We start from the raw sequence: 19,792 nt of genomic DNA, 5'->3' as shown, positions 1-19,792 counted from the left end.
TATTTATTTATTTTATATTAATTTATTCACCTTTAAATGATTATGATTCTCTTTTTTCTCTCTTCCTTTATCACCATTGATCTATTTTTGTACGGTTATGATTTGGTGGCCGGAGATAAAGTGATCTTAAGCAGCTTATATATATATAAGCATGTGACACCATTGATTTTTTTTGATCTAACAGTTCTCAAATGAGGTATCAAACTTTAAATTTGTGACTGGTGTCAAAAAATCTTACTCCTATATATATATAACGAGAGGGAAAGAAGATATTCGAGTTAATTTCAAAAGCATATTATATCTTCTCTCATGTCCCTTTAGACGTCGGTGGGCCACAAAGCTTAGAAAGGACAATAATATTTTAAAATAAATGGTTTGAAACGTAAAAGCAAGAACTTAAAACATGAATAGATATTTTTAAAAGATCATTGCATGAACCAATCAGGAAGCGTTATTCTCACAAGTCCTACTTTGACCCCTCTTTTCAATTCTCTCTATATATAACTAGGTGTGTGTGGCCGGATTCTTTGCATAAAAAGACAAGGTAAAATAAAGGGGATAATGGTATATATATACCAAAAAAGAAAACCAAAAAAAAAGTTAAAGGGGGTGGCATGGATATATTTTGGTGTTAAAATGTTTAAGACAGTTGAGATGATCTCATTTTGAAGTCAGCACATACAACGAATTACATAGATCATTTATTTAATCAATTCAGTCATCAATTTCTTTTCTTTTTTTCTTTTTTGCAGATATTTAATAAGAACAAGCCAAGGCAAGACGAAGTAGCTCTCTAACATGGTTAAAATTGCTTGACTCTATCAGAAGGTGAAGAAATATACACAAAAAATAATGGCTCCGGTCATCAGCGGTGGCAAAAAGTTTGACCGTGAAACACTTGTTGTTTTGGCTCCATGTGACTTCTGTAATGTTAGAAATTCAACGATGCCACATTGTATAAGTAGGCGGTGTCCGAACATTGCGGCTTCAACCCCTCTTTCACTCTCTCTGACATATTGTCTTAAACGTTGAAGTTGAATTCTTCTACTTATAAATATATAATTAAATTCTTTAGTCTGAAACAATATTAATAGTAATTATTATATAACCCTTTACATTGTCTTTCTTTGAGGTGCAACTGGATTGGTCTGTGTTTGACATTTTGTAATACGTGTGTATCCGTGTTGGCTACCTCGACCTAGTGTTCATTAATAGTTATCTTTTTTATTATTTTTTTTCATTTTCATTGTTAATTATTTTCAAGAGTCAAATACTTCATGCAGGTCCTCCCTATATTAACATAGAAAGAGGGGCTTTGTTTGCTGACCCAGAAAGCGAAAAAGCAGATCAAGAAAGAAAAGATAGCCCAGAAAGGAGAACAAAGAAGAAACTGCATATATGGAGTTTGGAGAAGAAAGATCTGGTCATGATGGTGAAGGAGCCAAAGAAGAGAGGAGAAGTGAATCTAGTGTTGGTGATGATGAAGATCGTCGTAAACAAGAGATTATCATCGAGGTGAAAATTAGTTCTCTACTAATATCTAAATAAAGTACCATGAATTTACAAAAAAAAATAAAAATAAAGTACCATGAGTTTTTTTTTAACTTTTTAAATGACAAAACATCTTATTTTCTTTCTATATGTTGAGTTGATTCAAAGTCCCGTTTATATATGGTACTGTTTGTGATTGTTAGTCGTAGGGTTAAAGAAAATTAACCAAACTGTTCTGATCTCGATTTTCTTTTTCTTTTTTCTTTCTACATCTGCAGTCCATTTTGTTAGTATTCGATCGAGTAATCAATTTCTAATTATTTTCAACATAAAATTATCATCTACCCGTGTTGAACCTATCTATGTTGTTTAAAAGATTTTGATTTATTTATATCATATAGTTAGAAGTAATTCAATCATATATAGGTATTAGTTTGTGTTTTTTACGTTCTTTTAGATTTACAAATAAAAACTAGTCTATAATTGATGAAATTATTGAAATATAATACATCAATAACTACTCGGGCATAGATAAAATAGGTTGAGAAAAGTGGAGATTTAGATAGATGATCATAAATTCATGTTGTGGTAACTGCTTAATATACTAAACAAAGGTCGAATCATATTAATTTGTTTATAATATGGCCAGATAATTCATTGTAATGATTATAACTTGTCTCGTTCTTTCTCTTTTTCTCTCTTATTTTCTTTTTACTATTGACTATAATATTTTCCAAAACTTAAATATATTAAAAAAAAACAATTGCTCGCTAAATTAAAAGAAGTATGCATTTAAGCTTGCATTACAGCAGTTTAGTTATAAGAAATTCAATTAATAATTAGAGAACATATATAATAAGAGAGAGATAATAGTATTTCTTTCATTAAGATAGATTGTGTTCTTACAGTTTTTTTACTTTACTTGCTCTATATATCTTGTCTTACTCAACTGACCTACGGCAAATTGATAATCCTAAAACCATAACATGGATTAATATTTAATAAGAATTTGGTTTAATGATAATCGAAAACAGTCATGCGTAATTTGCAATATATATTGAACATATATTACCATTTTATTGGTTTAAATAGCTTCAAAAGAGTTTTAATAATTAATATCCGCCGGCTTTGATAAGAGTTGACTCATGCATGTGCCATGAAAGCTAGCAATGATATGATTGATATCTAAAATATGACAATTCATTGCACATGCTAAACCTAAAGAATCTCAGTTCCTTCCCACCATTAAAAAAGGAGAAAGATTCTCAGATTCTCATATCGTTCCTCATCATTGCATACACTTGCTCATTATTTCATTCCGCTATCTAGTTGAATTCTCAGTTTCTATTTTTGTGCCAGCATTAAGAAGCAGTACTCCCAAAACATCTATATCATTATAGAAAGAATAAAGGATTTATAAGCAACGAGAATATTGCATTTTTGTATGCATATTAACATTTTATGCTTTTTTGGGACTTTATATATACAGGAGCCACCCAAGACTAATATCGAAAGATCAACGGTGGAGGCTGGGCCAAATGCATCCTCAACCAAAAAGGAAGAGGTTAGATTTTTGGGATAATCTTTTCTCATATTACAGAGAAAAGATTAATCTTCTACACTCATTAAATATAAGAGTGAGAAGAGAGAATAGATGATAGAGAAAAAATATAGAGTGAGCTCCACTTTTAAATTGTGTGTGTAGGAGAAAAATATTTTCTCATGTAACATGAGAAAATATTAACCCTAGATTTTTAAATATAATTATGATATTAAATATAAAAAAAACAACTAATAAGAGAATTACAATCAGGACTTTCTCTTATCTATGTATGGATGGTTGTAGGTTGATGAGCTTGAAAATGCTAAAGCTGAAATGGGTGAAGTGATAGAAGAAAATCAACGATTAAAGATGAGTTTGAACCGAATGCTGAATGATTACCGGACACTGCAAATGCATTTCCACAATGTAGTTCAACAAGAGAACACAAATTCTCCTGATAAAGTAAACAATAACCATCAAGAAATACTAGAGGAGTCAGATCTAGTTTCCCTCAGTCTTGGAAGACTTCCAAGTAATCCAAGAAACAATGAGAAAGCTAAAGTCTCTAAACCATTGAAAGAGGAAGAATATAAAGAAGGTTTAACTCTTGGACTGGACTGCAAATTTGAAACATCAAAATCTGGAAGCACAAATGAACATTTACCAAATCAAAGCCCTGCCAATAGTTCTGAATTACCAAAGGAAGAAGCTGGGGAGACTTGGCCACCCAATAAGGTACAAAAGACAATTAGAGATGCAGGAGAGGATGAAGTTTCCCAACAAAATTCTGCAAAGAAAGCTAGAGTTTGTGTGAGAGCAAGATGTGACACCCCAACTGTAAACATCTCTTCATTCAACTTAATTGGGTTTGAGTTGGTTCCTGAACAGTTTTAATATAAAAATGCTATTTTTTTCACACTTTTGATTTATTGAAATATTTAACAGTTGAATGATGGATGTCAATGGAGGAAATATGGACAGAAGATTTCAAAGGGAAATCCTTGCCCTCGAGCTTACTATCGTTGCACAGTTGCACCATCATGCCCCGTAAGAAAACAGGTATCTATTACATAGTACTCTTCAATTTGTCAAAATGTGGTAAAATGTGTCCAAGCTTTATTCGTTTAACTCACGAATTGCGGGTTGGGTTGAGATTTTCAATCTGCCAATACTTTTGAATCCGTTCCGTTTAAGAGTGGGTCAAAATAGGTCTAACCAGTCATGAGACAAGTTTGTCGGTCGAGTTGATTTTTAATTTTTTTTAAAAATTTTAATTAATGACATTTTTTATTTCATTTGATACCTTTTATATTTACAGGAAGTATAATTTTTTAAAAAAAATCACCTTTTTAGTATATGGGCGTGGATTAAAATTTTCAACCAACCTTTCAAAGCGGAATGGAAGAGTTAGGTTATTTTAAAGTGGATTAAAGGGTTACACGCTTAACCGGCTACTGGTAATCCATAGAAGAATTAATTATATTGTGTACTAACATGCGCTATACGTGGATATGCAATGTTTCAGGTGCAAAGATGTTCTCAGGACATGTCAATTTTAATCACCACCTACGAAGGGAACCACAACCACCCTCTTTCTCTTTCAGCTACTGCCATGGCTTCAACAACTTCTGCAGCTGCTTCAATGCTATTGTCTGGCTCATCAAGCTCTCGCTCTGGCTCAATGCCTTCAACAGCCATGGCCACCACTACTCCTGCAGATCTTCATGGAATGAACTTTTATCTATCAGATGGTTCCAAATCAAAGCAATTATACTTGTCCCATCCTGCACTATCATCTTCAGCTTCACACCCAACCATTACTCTTGACCTCACTTCAAATCCAGCCAATTCATCAGCTCCTTTTGGTAGATTTACATCAAACTACAACCCCACAACATATCCTTCTTCCACAAGTCTGAACTTCAGTTCCTCCGAATCAAATGCAAATTCTTGGAGCAATGGCTTCCTCAGCTATGGTGCTCAACCATATGATAACAGGAACGTCCTTAACAGCATAAACCTTGGAAGACAACCAATGGAAAATATCTACCATTCCTACATGCAAAGGAATAACAATCCAATCCCTCCTCAACATTCCCTTCCAGACACCATAGCTGCAGCAACAAAAGTAATCACAGCAGACCCAACTTTTCAATCAGCTTTGGCAGCAGCACTTACTTCAATTATTGGCACAGGAAGTGGCACTCAAGGAAACCAAGGTGTTGGAGAAAATTTGAGTCAGAAAATGAAATGGAGTGAACTGTTTCAATCATCTTCTACTTTGCCTTCAACTTCTAAAGTCAATGGCTGTGCATCAAGCTTCATGAACAAAGCACCCGATAATAGTCAAAGTGGAAGTTTGATGTTTATTCAGCCATCTTTGCCATTTTCTGGCCCCAAAAGCGCATCTGCGTCTCCTGGTGATAATAGAGACAACACCAATTAATCGGTGAGATATTTCTAGCTAGCTTGTAACCTGGCCTGCAATTGTGTAATTAAGATTGAAGAATAATTCTGAGAATGGACACAAGCAAAAACGGTGGACTTAAAAATTCTCTCCCTCATTTAGTGATCATGCTTATATTGGTAGAATATAATATTCTATCTTAAAATAAAGTGTCTGCATGATTTTTGTAAGTGATTTTCATATTTCAGTATATTTTATTTTTTTATTTCTTTAATTAGGTTTGTGAGTTTAATATTACTATCAATAATAGTTAGTGCTTTATTTCTTGTGACATATTTCATCTCGCATCATATATATCACTGTCATTATACAAATATACAAAAGAAAATATTATTCAAAATATCTATAATTCTCTGCTTTTATTTCCCCTCCCTAAGTCTTGAGCTCTTGTTTCACCACGCGTGTTGATCTTTTATGAGAAAAACAAACATCAGAAACAATATTGTGCAACAACTTATATTTTATTCTGACTAATGAACTTGTTTTTAAATACAAAACTGAGCTCATGCGGTTGCTACTAACCAGCTGATTTTGTTGATCCACAAAATCAGCAACAAACTAACAAAGCAATAACAGTAAAATGCAGTTAACAAACTCCTAAACAAAAGACTAATCAATTTAAAAAACAACTAATTAACTCCTAAAAAATAGGACATCAACAGCAGCCTTGAAACACCAACATTCTCCTCCTGGATCAAGTGCTGCACACTCCTAGCTTCTCCCTGAGAAATTCAAATCGACTAACATGAAATGACTTGGTGAATATATCTGCAATTTGGTTTTCTGAACTGCAGTACATTAGCTTCACTTCTCCAGCCTTCTGCACTTCTCTCAAAAAATAATACTTGATCTTAAAATGCTTTGTTATTCCATGAAATACTGGATTCTGTGAAATAGCTAGAGCAGCTTGATTATCCACAAATACTTCTATGCCTTCTTTTTGCTCCAAATGCAGGTCATCCATCAGCTTCTTCAACCATAATGCTTGGTTTACAGCTGCAGTAGCTGCAATGAACTCAGCTTCTGCAGTTGATTGGGCCACTATTTCCTACTTCTTTGAACACCAAGAAAAACAAGCTGACCCAAATGTAAAACAATAACCCGAAGTACTTTTCATATCATCCACTGATCCAGCCCAGTCACTGTCAGAATACCCTTGCAACTTAAACTTCTGAATTCTGCAGAATTTGATTCCATATGAAAGAGTACCTTTCAAGTACCTTAACACCCTTTTTGCAGCTACCATATGCAGTTCACTTGGACAATTAAGAAACCTAGACAAGACACTTATGGTAAACATAACGTCTGGCCTAGTTGCAGTGAGATACATAAGGCAGCCAATTAAACTCCTATAAACTCTTTCATCTGCAGATTTCGATTCATCTTTCGTTTGAAACTTTTTCTTTTGACCCATTGGAGTACTTACACTCTTGCACTCCTCCATGTTGAATCTTTTCAGAATCTCCTTCAAGTACTTCTTTTGATAGATAAAAATTTCATTTTCAGTTTGTCTAACCTCCATCCCCAAAAAATATGACATCTCACCAAGATCAGTCATTTCAAACGTTTTCATCATTTCCCTTTTGAATGCAGTAATCTAAGAATTATTACTCCCTGTTACCAGCATATCATCCACGTAAAGAGACACCACCACTAAGTCAGATGCTAACTTCTTGACATATAAAGTGGATTCACTAAGACTTTTTATGAAACCCAAACCCAGCAAGTGCTCATCCATCTTGCTGTACCATGCTCTAGGAGCTTGCTTCAAACCATAGAGAGCTTTTCTCAGCAAATAAACCTTCAAAAAAGCTTTTCTCCTCTTGCAACTCTCCATTCAAAAAAGCAGATTTCACATCTAACTGATACACTTTCCATCCTTGTTGAGTTGCCAAGGCAAGAATCATTCTAATTGTATCTAGTCTTGCAACCGGAGCAAAGGTTTCTGAGAAATCAACTCCCCAAACCTGTGCATATCCCTTCACCACTAACCTGGCTTTATGCTTATTCACTGAGTCATCAGGATTGAGTTTGGTCCTGAAAACCCATTTTACTCCAATCACTTTCCTGTCCTCAGGTCTTTCTATCAGCTCCCATGTCTGATTTTTTTCTATCATAGCCAACTCTTCCTTCATAGCATTCATCCACCTCTGATCACTTTTAGCTTCCTCATAACTTGAAGGTTCCAAAACAGCCACACTACACCTTTGATATATATCAGTCAGAGATCTGGTACCTCTAATTGGATCATCATCTACTAGCTCATCATGATCTAGTGAGACCTCCTTATGCTTTGCTTGTGGCTCATCTGTCCAGTCCCACTGCTCATCTTCTAGGAACTGAACATCCCTGCTATTGATCACATTCTTTGTCTGAGGTTGATAGATCTTGTAGGCTTTTGACACCAGACTATAGCCAATGAAAATTCCAGGTTCAGCTTTTTCTCCCAGCTTGTCTCTCTTGACCTGTGGAATGTGAGAAAAACACAGACAACCAAACACTTTCAAATTTTTTAGAAATGGCTTGAAACCAAACCAAGCTTCGAAAGGTGTCTCCTTTTCCAGTACCCTTGTAGACAGTCTATTTAACAAAAAAACAGCTGTGTTTGCTGCTTCTGCCCAAAATTCTTTTGGTAGATTCTTCTCATGCAGCAGACACCTAGTCATTTCCATAATGGTTCTATTCTTTCTTTCACTAACTCCATTTTGCTGTGGAGAATAAGGAACAGTAAGTTGATTCTCAATTCCAGCTTCCTCACAGAAAGTGTTAAACCTTTGTGAAGTGTATTCTGTTCCATTATCAGATCTGATGACTTGAATTTTGCAGCCACTTTGAGTCTCAACCCATCTCTTAAACTTGAGAAATATCTCAGCAACTTCTGACTTTTGCTTCATAAAATAAATCCAGCACATTCTAGTATAATCATCAATGAAGATAAGAAAATACCTGCTTCCATTTAGTGAAGGAGTCACGTGAGGACCACAAAGATCTGTATGAATTAGTTGTAGCTTCTTTGTAGCTCTCCAGGTGGATTCTTTGAAAGGAAGTCTTGTCTGTTTGCCCAAAAAACAAGCTTTGCACCTTGTGATCTGCTCCTCCAGGATTGGTAACCCAGTTGCCATTTCATTCTTCTGCATGAATAGTAAGCCTTTGTAATGAAAATGCCCCAACCTTTTGTGCCATATTTCTGAATCACTAGCCTGACACTTGAATGTCGCTTTCTCCTTCTCAAGGGGATTTAGAGAAAAACTCTTCTGTTGCATCTTTATTCTGAACAGCTCCTGACCATTTGAGTCAAAGATCAAACACTTCCCTTCTTCAAATATCACTTTAAATCCCTTTTCTACCAATTGCCCCACACTCAGCAAATTCAGATCAATATCAGGCACGTACATCACACCAGAAACCAGCTTAGTTCCAGCATAGCTTTCTATTGCTACAGTCCCTTTACCTTTCACTTCTAGATACTCTCCATTTCCAATTCTCACTCTTGACTGCAATGACTTGTCAAGGTCTCTAAATAGCTTTTCATCACTTGTCATGTGGTTTGTGCAACCACTATCAACAAGCCAACTATCACATGGAGCACTAGAGGAGAAACAAGAGGTAGTAAATAATTGATCTGCCTCATGCTGGTCTGCAACATGTGCCTCACCTTGCTGCTGATCTCCCTTTTTTTTGCAGAACCTTTCAATGTGTCCAAGCCTATGACACTTTCTGCACTTTACATCTGGCCTCTTCCAACATCTGAAGTGTGGGTGATTCTGCTTTCCACAATGCTTACATGAGGAATGCCCGCCCCAATTGTTCTTAGAGTTGATTGCATTGTTCTCTCCTGTAGCAGCTTCTGAACCACTACTGTCATCTCCTTTCTTCCATCTTACATTATGCTGTTCTTTAGCCTGCAAAGCTCCTTCTGTACTTCCTTCAAGCCTCATTAACCTTCTCTGCTCTTGTGCTTGCAGAGCACTTAGCAATTCTGCCAACTTGATTTGAGACAAATCCTTGGTATTCTCCAAAGATGCAATGGTTGCTTCAAACCTTTCGGGCAAGGAGACAAGAACCTTTTGCACTAGCCTATTATCAGAGAGGTCAGTGCCTAGAGCTCTTGCTTGATTTGCAATATTTACCAACTTATCAGAATACTCCTTAATTGTTTCAGACTCCTTCATCTGCAATCTCTCAAATTGTGTGATTAGATTCAGCCCCTTCATTCTTCTAATCCTCTCATCTCCTTTATACTCATCTTTGAGGAAGTCCCAAATAGCTTGAGCTGATTCACAAGCCATAATTCTGCTGAAAATGGCAGGTGAGACAACAGCATATAAACAAGACTTTGCCTTTGCTTTTCTTGTTATCCTCTCCTTATGAAACTTGATCTGATTGATGGTTGGATTATCAGGAAGGGGAGCAACTTCATAATCTTGTTCTACAGCTTCCCAAAAATCGCAACCCTCTAGATAGGCTTGCATTCTCACTGCCCATGCTTGATAATTTTCTCCATCGAATATTGGTGGAGCCATTGCTGAAAAACCACTCGATCCTCCCTCCATTAATTTCTCAAGTCACTCACAGCCCCTTAAGATCAATAAGGCTCTTGATACCAATGTTGATCTTTTATGAGAAAAACAAACATCAGAAACAATATTGTGCAACAACTTATATTTTATTCTGACTAATGAACTTGTTTTTAAATACAAAACTGAGCTCATGTGGTTGCTACTAACCAGCTGATTTTGTTGATCCACAAAATCAGCAACAAACTAACAAAGCAATAACAGTAAAATGCAGTAAACAAACTCCTAAACAAAATACTAATCAATTTAAAAAACAACTAATTAACTCCTAAAAAATAGGACATCAACAACAGCCTTGAAACACCAACAACGCGCATATGATGTTGTTATTGTTATTGCTCTTCCATATACTAGCTTCGTTTTAACCTGTTTTTTAGAATATTACCTGTCATGGTTTTTTACATATCGGCTCTATTTCAGTCTAACTTTAGACAGATTGGCTTTTCTTTAAAATGTTTTTCCATTGATTGACTCAGTTTTAACTACCTGTCCTAAATTCATAGATTAGTTTCGTTGAAATTTCTCTTTCCTTATATTGGCTCAGTCAGATGTAGTTTGGCCTCCAACTCCAATCCAAGATAGGCAGTCTAACCATGTCTCTAACCACTGGTTTTTATTTATTTTATTATTATTATTTATTTATTTATTTTGTAATAAAGAAGGGGCATATAAGAAAGTGTGTGTTTTTTTTTGTAACAGGCCTCTTTAAATTTAAATTATGTTTAGCTTACCAAAAAAAAAATTATGTTTAAATTTAACAAACTCAAACTTAATAAGGTTTAACATAAGAAAGAGTGTTAGAATATCTCATTAAAAATAACTCATGATATCATTGAAATCTTAGAATATGATAATCATATAAGACTGGTTTTCATATTTCATTTATATTTATTAATCTGTTTTTCTTACCAGAAATTACAGAACTGAATTTCATTGATGGTAAAAGTTAGTACATAATACATAATACATACTACCTATCTTTATATACAAGCTTAATCAGGTAACTAAATCTAACTGACTAATAGAAATATATAACAACTTTCAATAACAACTTTCAATAACAGCTTTCTTATTCTATCACGTGGGTGCATCTACAACTATAATATCAGCATGTGAAGCTGATATGTTAACTTGGGCTGTGTCTTGGGTTTCGTCTTGGGCCAAAGTAGCTGGAGTGGACTCTAATACCCCCCACAAGCTGGACTATGGATATCTAAGAGTCCCAGCTTGCCAATGATAGAAATAAAAGAAGTAGGATGAAGTGCCTTTGTAAAAACATCGACCAACTGATCAGAGATATCAACCGGTAGTAAATGAATCAATCCAGCTTGTATTTTCTCACGCGTGATATGGCAATCGATCTCGATATGCTTTGATCGTTCGTGAAAAATAGGATTTCGAGCAAGATAAATTGCAGACCTGTTGTCACAATATATGGAAGCAGGTTTATCGTGAAAGACCTGAAGTTCTTGAAGAAGGAGATGAAGCCACTGAATCTCACAAGACAAGGAGGCAAGGGCTCGATATTCTACCTCGGTGGAGGATCGAATCACAGTGTTCTGTTTCTTAGATCGCCAAGAAATTAAGGAAGGGCCTAAGAAAGTACAAAAGCCTGTGATAGAACGTCGTGTATCAACACAGCAAGCCCAGTCAGAATCAGAGAAACCAGATAGACGTAGATCATTGGAGGAAGGGAAGAACAATCCTTTTGCTGGAGCTCCTTTAATATAATGAAGCACTTGGGTAGCAGCATGATAGTGAGCCTGAGAAGGAGCTGAAATAAACTGACTGAGTTGTTGAATAGAAAAACTCAAGTCAGGTCTTGTAGTGGTTAAGTAAAGGAGACGACCTATCAATCGACGGTAAGAGGAAGGGTTATGATAGGCTGCGTCTTGATCACGATGAAGTTTAGTAGAGGGCAACATTGGAATGGTGACAGGTTTAGAAGCCAATAAACCACTGTCTTCAAGTAGCTCAAGTGCATATTTACGTTGGTTAATCATTATATCAGCTTTAGAACGTGAGACCTCTAATCCAAGAAAGAAACGAAGTTGTCCCAGATCCTTAATGCAAAAACGAGCATCTAAGATTTGCTTAACACATTGAATTTCCCCATTATCATTCCTTGTCAAAACAATATCATCGACGTACACCAAAATGGCAGTGAAGGAAGATGTGGCATTCCTTACAAATAAAGAATGATCTGCATTGGACTGAATGTAACCAAGGGAGATAAGAGTGGTAGAGAGCTTCGAATACCACTGTCGACTAGCCTGTTTGAGGCCATATAAACTTTTTTGTAACTTGCAAACTTGTGTAAGGTTGGAAGTCTGATAACCTTGTGGTATTGACATGTAAACTTCTTCAGTTAAATCACCATGAAGAAACACGTTATTAACATCCAACTGTTCAATGAACCAGTTGCGTGCAAATGCAATAGTACGAAAAACCCGTACGGTTGTCATTTTTGCAACAAGGCTGAAAATGTCGAAGTAACCTACTCCTTTGGTTTGGGTATACCCTTTTGCAACTAGACATGCTTTGTAACGCTCCACCGAACCATCAGCACGAAGTTTGATTTTATAAACTCATTTGCAGCCAATAATGTGCTTATCAGGTGGGATGTCAACCATTGACCAAGTTTTATTCAACTCCAAGGCTTGTAATTCATTAGTCATTTCTTGTTGCCAAGAGGGATGTTTAGAGGCTTGAGCATAAGTTTTTGGTTCTGTGTGGATCATCGTACTAAGACAGAATCTAGTAAAGTTTGGTGAGCAACGATTGTAAGAAATAACATGAGAAACAGGAAAAGAAGTGGTACCTGAAGACATTTGGTGAACCATGGCATTGGAGAGACTGCAGTGATAATCACGAAGGTAATGAGGTTGGGTTCTCTGTCGTGTGGAGCGACGAGGATGATCTGGGGAAACATGAGATGCTGGTGGAGCAATAATATCAGTGTTGACATTAGATGAAGATATAGGAAAGAGATCAGTGTCAGTATTAGGCAAGAAAATTGGAAAAGATGATATTTCTGTAGGTTGGGGCTGATCTGTTTGAGAGAAAGGAAATTTATCTTAAAAAAAAAATAACATTTCGAGATATGAAGATAGTGTGTGAATTAAGATTATACAGAATAAAACCTTTAACACCTTCTGGATAGCCAAGAAAAATGCATTTCTGGGACCTTGGAGGAAACTTGGTACGATGAGAAGCTATAGTAGAGCATAACTTAAGCAACCAAAAGAACGTAAGTGAGTGAGAATGGGAAGAGATTGAAAAAGAGTCTCATAAGGAGATTTATTATCAAGCAAAGGAGTAGGTAATCTGTTTATAAGATACATAAAGGGGGGTTGAAAAGGCTGCTTTCGATATGGAAACTTGAGAATATCATTTGTTTTCAACTTGAAAAGGGACCCCTTAACACGAAAGAGGAGGTCAATCCGATCTATCTACATAGCTTTAGATAAGCCTGGCTGGTCTTCAGGACCGGACAGAAAAGGGACTAGTTCTATTACCCGGACCGCTTTCCATTTAAGTAACTCGAATAGCTCGCCCCCGCTGTACACTTGAGAACTAGAAACCCCTGCCTCTGGCTAATCCGATTGAGCAAACCAGCTGACTTGTCTTCGGGATCAAAGGCGGAAGATCCCAAAAGGAGTCTAATCATTGGCTTGGCTTTATACACCTTTTCGCCCTGCTTTTAGAGTTGTTGAAATACCTTGGGTTTTGCTAAACACACCCGATTTGTAGAAGTTTCTTGCATTCATAGTTCTTAAGTAACTTCTCTGAATCGGAGAAGTGAGACTTCTTTACTCCTCACAAGAGGAAGCACTCTACATCTCTAATCGAAAAAGAAGTCATCCCTAAGGGGTCAAAGGAGGCATCTGGAATAGAATACTCTTTAACCGCAACCCCCCTACATCTACCCCTCGAACACAAGCTTCTACGCCCTGAAAAAGGGGCTTCAGCCCGGTTTCTTCCATAAAATCAGAAATAACTGAAAGTGATTTGCCTAACACATGGCGATTTGTACAAGAAAATGCCCTTTTCATGGTAAACTCCTCCTTAAAGTTCTCGGGCATAAGGAAATTACATCCTTCTAACCGGAACCAGAAGAAGCCCTTACCCAGCAGGGCGCTTCCGCTAGCTTTCCAACGGTTTTGAATTTACAAGAAGAATCCGCTACTGCAGCCAATCCATTGAAAGGTGAAGTCAATGCTAAATGCAGACAGATTTGGTTCTCCCGGGTTGATGGGAGGGGGGATACCTTTGAACCTGACGTGCCTTTAGCATGAGATTAATGAGTTCCTAAACGACGAGAGCGAGACAAAAAACTGAATAGTTGGGTAGGGAAGATCTTGAAGGTAAGGTTTCTTTCTCCCTTCCACCTTCGAGCTTCGATGAACAACATGTCTGACAGCATAAGACCAAAAATGTTGAGGAAGGTGAGCTTGAAAGAAAAGTGCTCGTGCCACATTTAATATATGCTGATGTTTTCTTTCTACTGTTCCATTTTGCTGGGGAGTTTCTATACAACTTCTTTGATGAATAATACCTTTGCTGTCAAAGAAGTTAGGCATTATGAATTCTAATCCATTGTCACTACGAAAAGTTTTCAAATTGGTGTTGAATTGAGTTTCAATGTAAGCAACAAAATTCTGAATATTTGTGCGAACTTCACTTTTGGTTTTCATCAGAATAACCCATGTGAATTTAGAAAAATCATCTACTAAAGTAAGGAAATATCTATATCCATGAATAGATGGAACAGAATATGGTCCCCATATGTCTGCATGTAATAGTTGAAATACATTTGTGGATTTTGTAATACTTGAAGGAAAAGGTAACCTATGTTGCTTAGCTAACTGACATACATCACAAGGTGATACATTCATTGAAGGTATAAAAGGAGACTGAAAAGAAATTTGACGTAAAACAGATGAAGACACATGTCCTAATCTAAGATACCATAATGAGGCTTTATTTGTTTCTGTTGTATTGAAAGTAGCTTGAAATCGGGGCTGTATTTTGGCCTTTGTGTTTTGGTATTTGGTTAGTTATCACGAACAATCCATCCTTAGCCTTAACTGTACCAATCGTCTTCTTGGTGGAGGTCTGTTTTATCAAGCACAAAGAATTGAAAAATATAAGATAACAAGATATGGTAGAAAGTAGCTTGCTAACAGAAATCAAGTTTACCTTGAATTCAGGAACATATAGAACATTAAACAGAGTTAAAAGAGGAGAAATATGAATAATTCCATAATAAGAGGCTTGCACACATGATCCATCAGGTAATGTAATAGAGAGAGGAGTAATTGGATGTAAAGAAGAAAATAAAGAACGAGCTGATGTTACATGATCTGTGGCACCTGTATCAAGTAGCCATTGAACTGTACCATTACCTGATTTTTCATCATTTTTTGCATTAGATGCTAAACAAGTAACTAAGGTTTTGAAGTGGTTACTAGCTGGTGTTGTGATTTCTTGCATCGAAGCCTGTGATTGAGGATGAGATGACTGCAAAAGATTCATTAACTGATGATATTGATCAGAAGTTAAAGAAAGGTTCGAATTCTGGACATTCTTGGATTCATCATTTGCATTTTCTTCAAAGTCACCAAATGCAATATGATTAGCAGCATTTCTTGGTCTCATTGGCAGCAAGTTTCTGTATCCAGGAGGAAATCCATGGATTTGGTAACAAGTGCCCACAGTGTGGTTCTTCTTACCACAGTGTGTACATATCCTTGTTCCACCACGTCCACTATTTGCGCTGTTTCCACCTCTGCCTCTTCCATAATACGGTTTATTTCTGTTATCAGAAATATTTGCATAAGCACGGAGATCACTTGAAACTTCTACAATTGCTTCAGATTGAAGGTGTCTCTCTTGTTGAATGACTAAAGAGAAAGCTCGGGCTACATTAGGAATAGGATCAATCATCATGATTTGTGACCTGACATGAGCATATTGCTCATTCAAGCCTTTAAGAAAATAGATCACATAATCACGATCTCTATCTGCTCTTATCTGATCAAATGCTCCACAATTGCATTGATATGCACACCTACAAATCGGTAGAGGCTTAAGGTTATCTAACCAATCCCAAGAGTTTTCAATTCAGTGAAGTACTGTGTGATGGACATGCTTCCTTGTTGAAGCTTGTTCATATCTTCTTGAATATCCGATACTCTGAAGATATCAGATTGGGCAAAATGAACTTTGAGATCGTTCCATGCATCAAAAGCTTTGTCGATCCAGAGAATTGATCTTGCTATTGAATCATCAGTGGATCGGTGAATCCATCCAAGCACTATAGTATTGCAACGTTCCCATGCAAGAAACAATAGATCTTCTGCTGGTAGAGACACAATTCCACCACTGATGAACCCTACTTTGTTCTTTGAAAGTAGTGCCATCTTCATTGCCCTAGCCCAACTATGGTAGTTCTTGCCATTCAGCTTTGGAGATACAAGAACTAGAGAAGGATTCTCACTTGGGTGAAGGAAAAATGGGTTTGCAGGATTGGTAAGATAATCTGGTAAAGATTGTGCCATTGTTGAAAAGAAAGAAAAAATGAGGAAGGAAGCACTGGTATATTAGTGAAAAGGAGGGGAAATGCAGCGGAAAGGAAAGAAAGAATACCAGAGCTTCTTTAAAGCTCTGATACCATCTTACCAGAAATTACAGAACTAAATTTCATTGATGGTAAAAGTTAGTACATAATACATACTACCTATCTTTATATACAAGCATAATCAGGTAACTAAATCTAACTGACTAACAGAAATATATAACAGTTTTCTATAACAGCTTTCTTATTCTATCACGTGGGTGCATTTACAGCTATAATATCAGCATGTGAAGCTGATATGTTAACTTGGGCTGCGTCTTGGGCCAAAGTAGCTGGAGTGGACTCTAATATTATATACTAATAACTTAAATTTTGTTTATCCAAAAAAAAAAACCCTAAATTTTTAAGTTAATTTAAATAATTGCCCCAAGTTCTATAATTAAATTAAATCTAAAATTAAATAAATAATATATATGATGTTCACATTTCCAAGCTCAAAACTATTGCATAAATAAAATTGTATTACGGGATTGATGTCCGCTTTCGACACCACACACCAATTCTGTAAGGTAGGAGTAATGTACATGGATTCAGTCACACTAGGTTTTGGTATAAACAAGTAAGATCTATGTAAAATATTTTAAGTCTAGTTTGATCTATTAGTTTGGTGCAATCTAAATTATAAATTTGGCCTGACTTATATTAAAAAATTAAAAAATCTAGCCTAGACTTGTTAATTTATTTAAGTTTATCAAACCTTCAGTACCTAGTTAGAATTAGAAAAATTAAATGAAATAATATTATTTTATTAACTAAAATTATTTAAGTATTTATTTTATTTTAATTAAAATTAAATAATATGATAGGCCGACATGTAAGCTTATAAATCAGACATTGTAAAAATAAACCTATGACCATTTTTCAAACTGATTTTTTTAATGACTGAGCATATTTTATTTTTCTAAATATAATAGGTTAGATTTGGCCACACAAAGGCCAGGTCATAGGCCTCTAATAGGTCGTCTAACCCATTTATGCTCCTAGTGTAAGAAAATGAAGGCTCTTATGGACCACAGATCAGTTCATGTTGTTTTGATAATGTTAAAGCTTGAATGGAGATTCAAATTGAAGACACTAGATACATAAAAAAAAATTAGGTTAGATTATTTTTTGTAAAACACTACTTATATCATAAAATGTCTTTTAAGCTCCATTGCATAATGTGCATGTTATAATATCCAATTTGTAATAATAATAATAATAAAAAATTATTATTCAATCTTTATATAAGTGAGAGTCTGTAGATGTATTCTTTTTATTCTTACCACATGATATACTTTAAGTGGATGTGGACATAGGGTGTAAAAAATTTAAAGAATGCCAACCCACACTTAATAACATCAAATAGCTACTTTACCTTTTTATCACCATATATTAGGGGTGTTCATAAACCGATCCAAACCGATTTAAACCGCAAAAACCGAACCGAAAAACCGAAAACCGAAATAACCGAAAACCGAAAAAAACCGAAAAAAATTACTGGATTGGATCGGTTTTCGGTTTTGATGTTGAAAACCGATCCAATCCAAACCGATCCAAACTTTTTTTTACCAAATTATACCTATTACCTATCCTAAATAATAGCCGGCCCAAAGTTTTAAACTCACTCGTGCGTTAGCCCATCAGTTTTAAACCCACCCAAAGTTCTAAACCTAATCCATCCAAACTCACTCTTGCCGTCCTCTTAGTCTCTCACTCTTCTCAGTCACTCACGCTCTGGCACCAGTAGCATATCTCTTTCTTCTCAAAAATCAACGTTTGTCTCTTCCGTTAAACAGCCAAATAAACATATAACAAAGGTACTATAACACTTGATTTTATTTGCATCAAGGGCATGATAAAGGTATAGCAAAGCAGATTTCTAAATTTCTTCCCGTTATTCGTGTGATGAAGCAATAATATTTTCCTTCATTTTTTGTTGGTTTCAAACAATCGCCTTTTATTTTGTGTGGCTGTGACATAACGTTTTTAAGATCTCTCGCGTTCTCTGCAGTTCTTCTGCTTCTAATCCATGTGAACCAATTCTGATAACCGTTTCACATAATCTTTGATTTTGTGTGGCTGTGACATAATCTTTGAGCCTTTAACTGATGTACAAGACATGTGAACCAATTCTGATAACTGTTTGAATTTTGAAATGTTTTGAAACATCGTCACTTTTTTAAAAATAATTCTTTTAAGTTTTATTTTTTTGGCTTTTCAAAAAACCGAAAACCGATCCAATCCAAACCGAAAAAAATTGGATCGGATTGGATCGGATTTGAAAAAAATTCAAACCGATCGGATGATGTAATGACCAAACCGAAGGAATTGGATCGGATGGTTTTTTGCTTTAAAACCGATCCAATCCAGACCGCGAACACCCTACCATATATAAAAGAAGTCAGAGACCTATTGCTTTCAGAATTCTAATTTTTACGAGACTTCTACATCAAAAAGTGACCTAGCACTCTTCTTCCATCCAAAATTTCCATCTTCAACGAGAGAAATTTTTTTCAAGAAAAACTCCTTACACGGGACAAATCTTCAAACAGGGAGTATATGTGAGAAAGCCTTGCCAAGAACTTTTCTTGTTTTGAGCGTGCGCTCCCTGTTCAAGTTCATTTTTCACAAAAGAGACCAACACCTTGGCTTTCAATACCGATCAAATCTGTTTTTCAAGGTTCTCATCTTCATAATTTTTGGGGCTTTTCTGGTATATCCTATAAACACTGATAATCTTGCAAATCTGTCTTTATCTCGTTTATGATACTCAAACTAAAGTGTTCACAGTAATACTAGTTTGCATAAATATTGCTGGAATTTTGAGTTGCTACATTGGCTGAGATATAATTGTCATTTTATGAGTTCAAGATTTATACAAACAAAAAAATTGTGATTGCTTTACTAAATTTCATATTGATATTAATTTTGTAGTTCTGAAAGCATATCTATTTTTCTTAGCACTTGGTAAAGTGGTCTTAGACATTTGATCTCAGTCCAACTGAATATATCTCAAATAGTAGTGTAAGTACTTGCCGTGCACTTAAAAAAAATAAAAAAAATTCTTAAATACTGAGAAAATTGTTACTTTG

General features: G+C 35.7%; 2 protein-coding genes across 2 annotated transcripts; one reads left to right on the top strand and one right to left on the bottom strand.

Annotated features, from left to right (window-relative positions):
* The first annotated feature begins 1,398 nt into the window (after positions 1-1,398).
* Positions 1,399-5,480, top strand: LOC133315863 (WRKY transcription factor 72A-like). Its single transcript, XM_061517540.1, has 5 exons — positions 1,399-1,515; positions 2,981-3,055; positions 3,338-3,871; positions 3,980-4,093; positions 4,560-5,480. Exons 1-5 carry the CDS (start codon positions 1,399-1,401, stop codon positions 5,478-5,480), a joined length of 1,761 nt encoding a protein of 586 aa, XP_061373524.1.
* Positions 5,481-12,666: 7,186 nt separating this feature from the next.
* Positions 12,667-16,641, bottom strand: LOC133315841 (uncharacterized). Its single transcript, XM_061517519.1, has 5 exons — positions 16,185-16,641; positions 15,281-16,068; positions 15,146-15,196; positions 14,637-14,946; positions 12,667-13,130 (listed from the first exon to the last, which is right to left on the bottom strand). Exons 1-5 carry the CDS (start codon positions 16,639-16,641, stop codon positions 12,667-12,669), a joined length of 2,070 nt encoding a protein of 689 aa, XP_061373503.1.
* Between the last annotated feature and the right edge of the window lie 3,151 nt (positions 16,642-19,792).

This window comes from Gastrolobium bilobum, unplaced genomic scaffold (genome assembly GCF_033153095.1).
Source record: "Gastrolobium bilobum isolate Gb01-03AN ecotype WA unplaced genomic scaffold, APGP_CSIRO_Gbil_v1 utg2673, whole genome shotgun sequence".
NCBI lineage: Eukaryota > Viridiplantae > Streptophyta > Magnoliopsida > Fabales > Fabaceae > Gastrolobium > Gastrolobium bilobum.
This window is presented reverse-complemented; position numbering and strand designations above follow the sequence as displayed.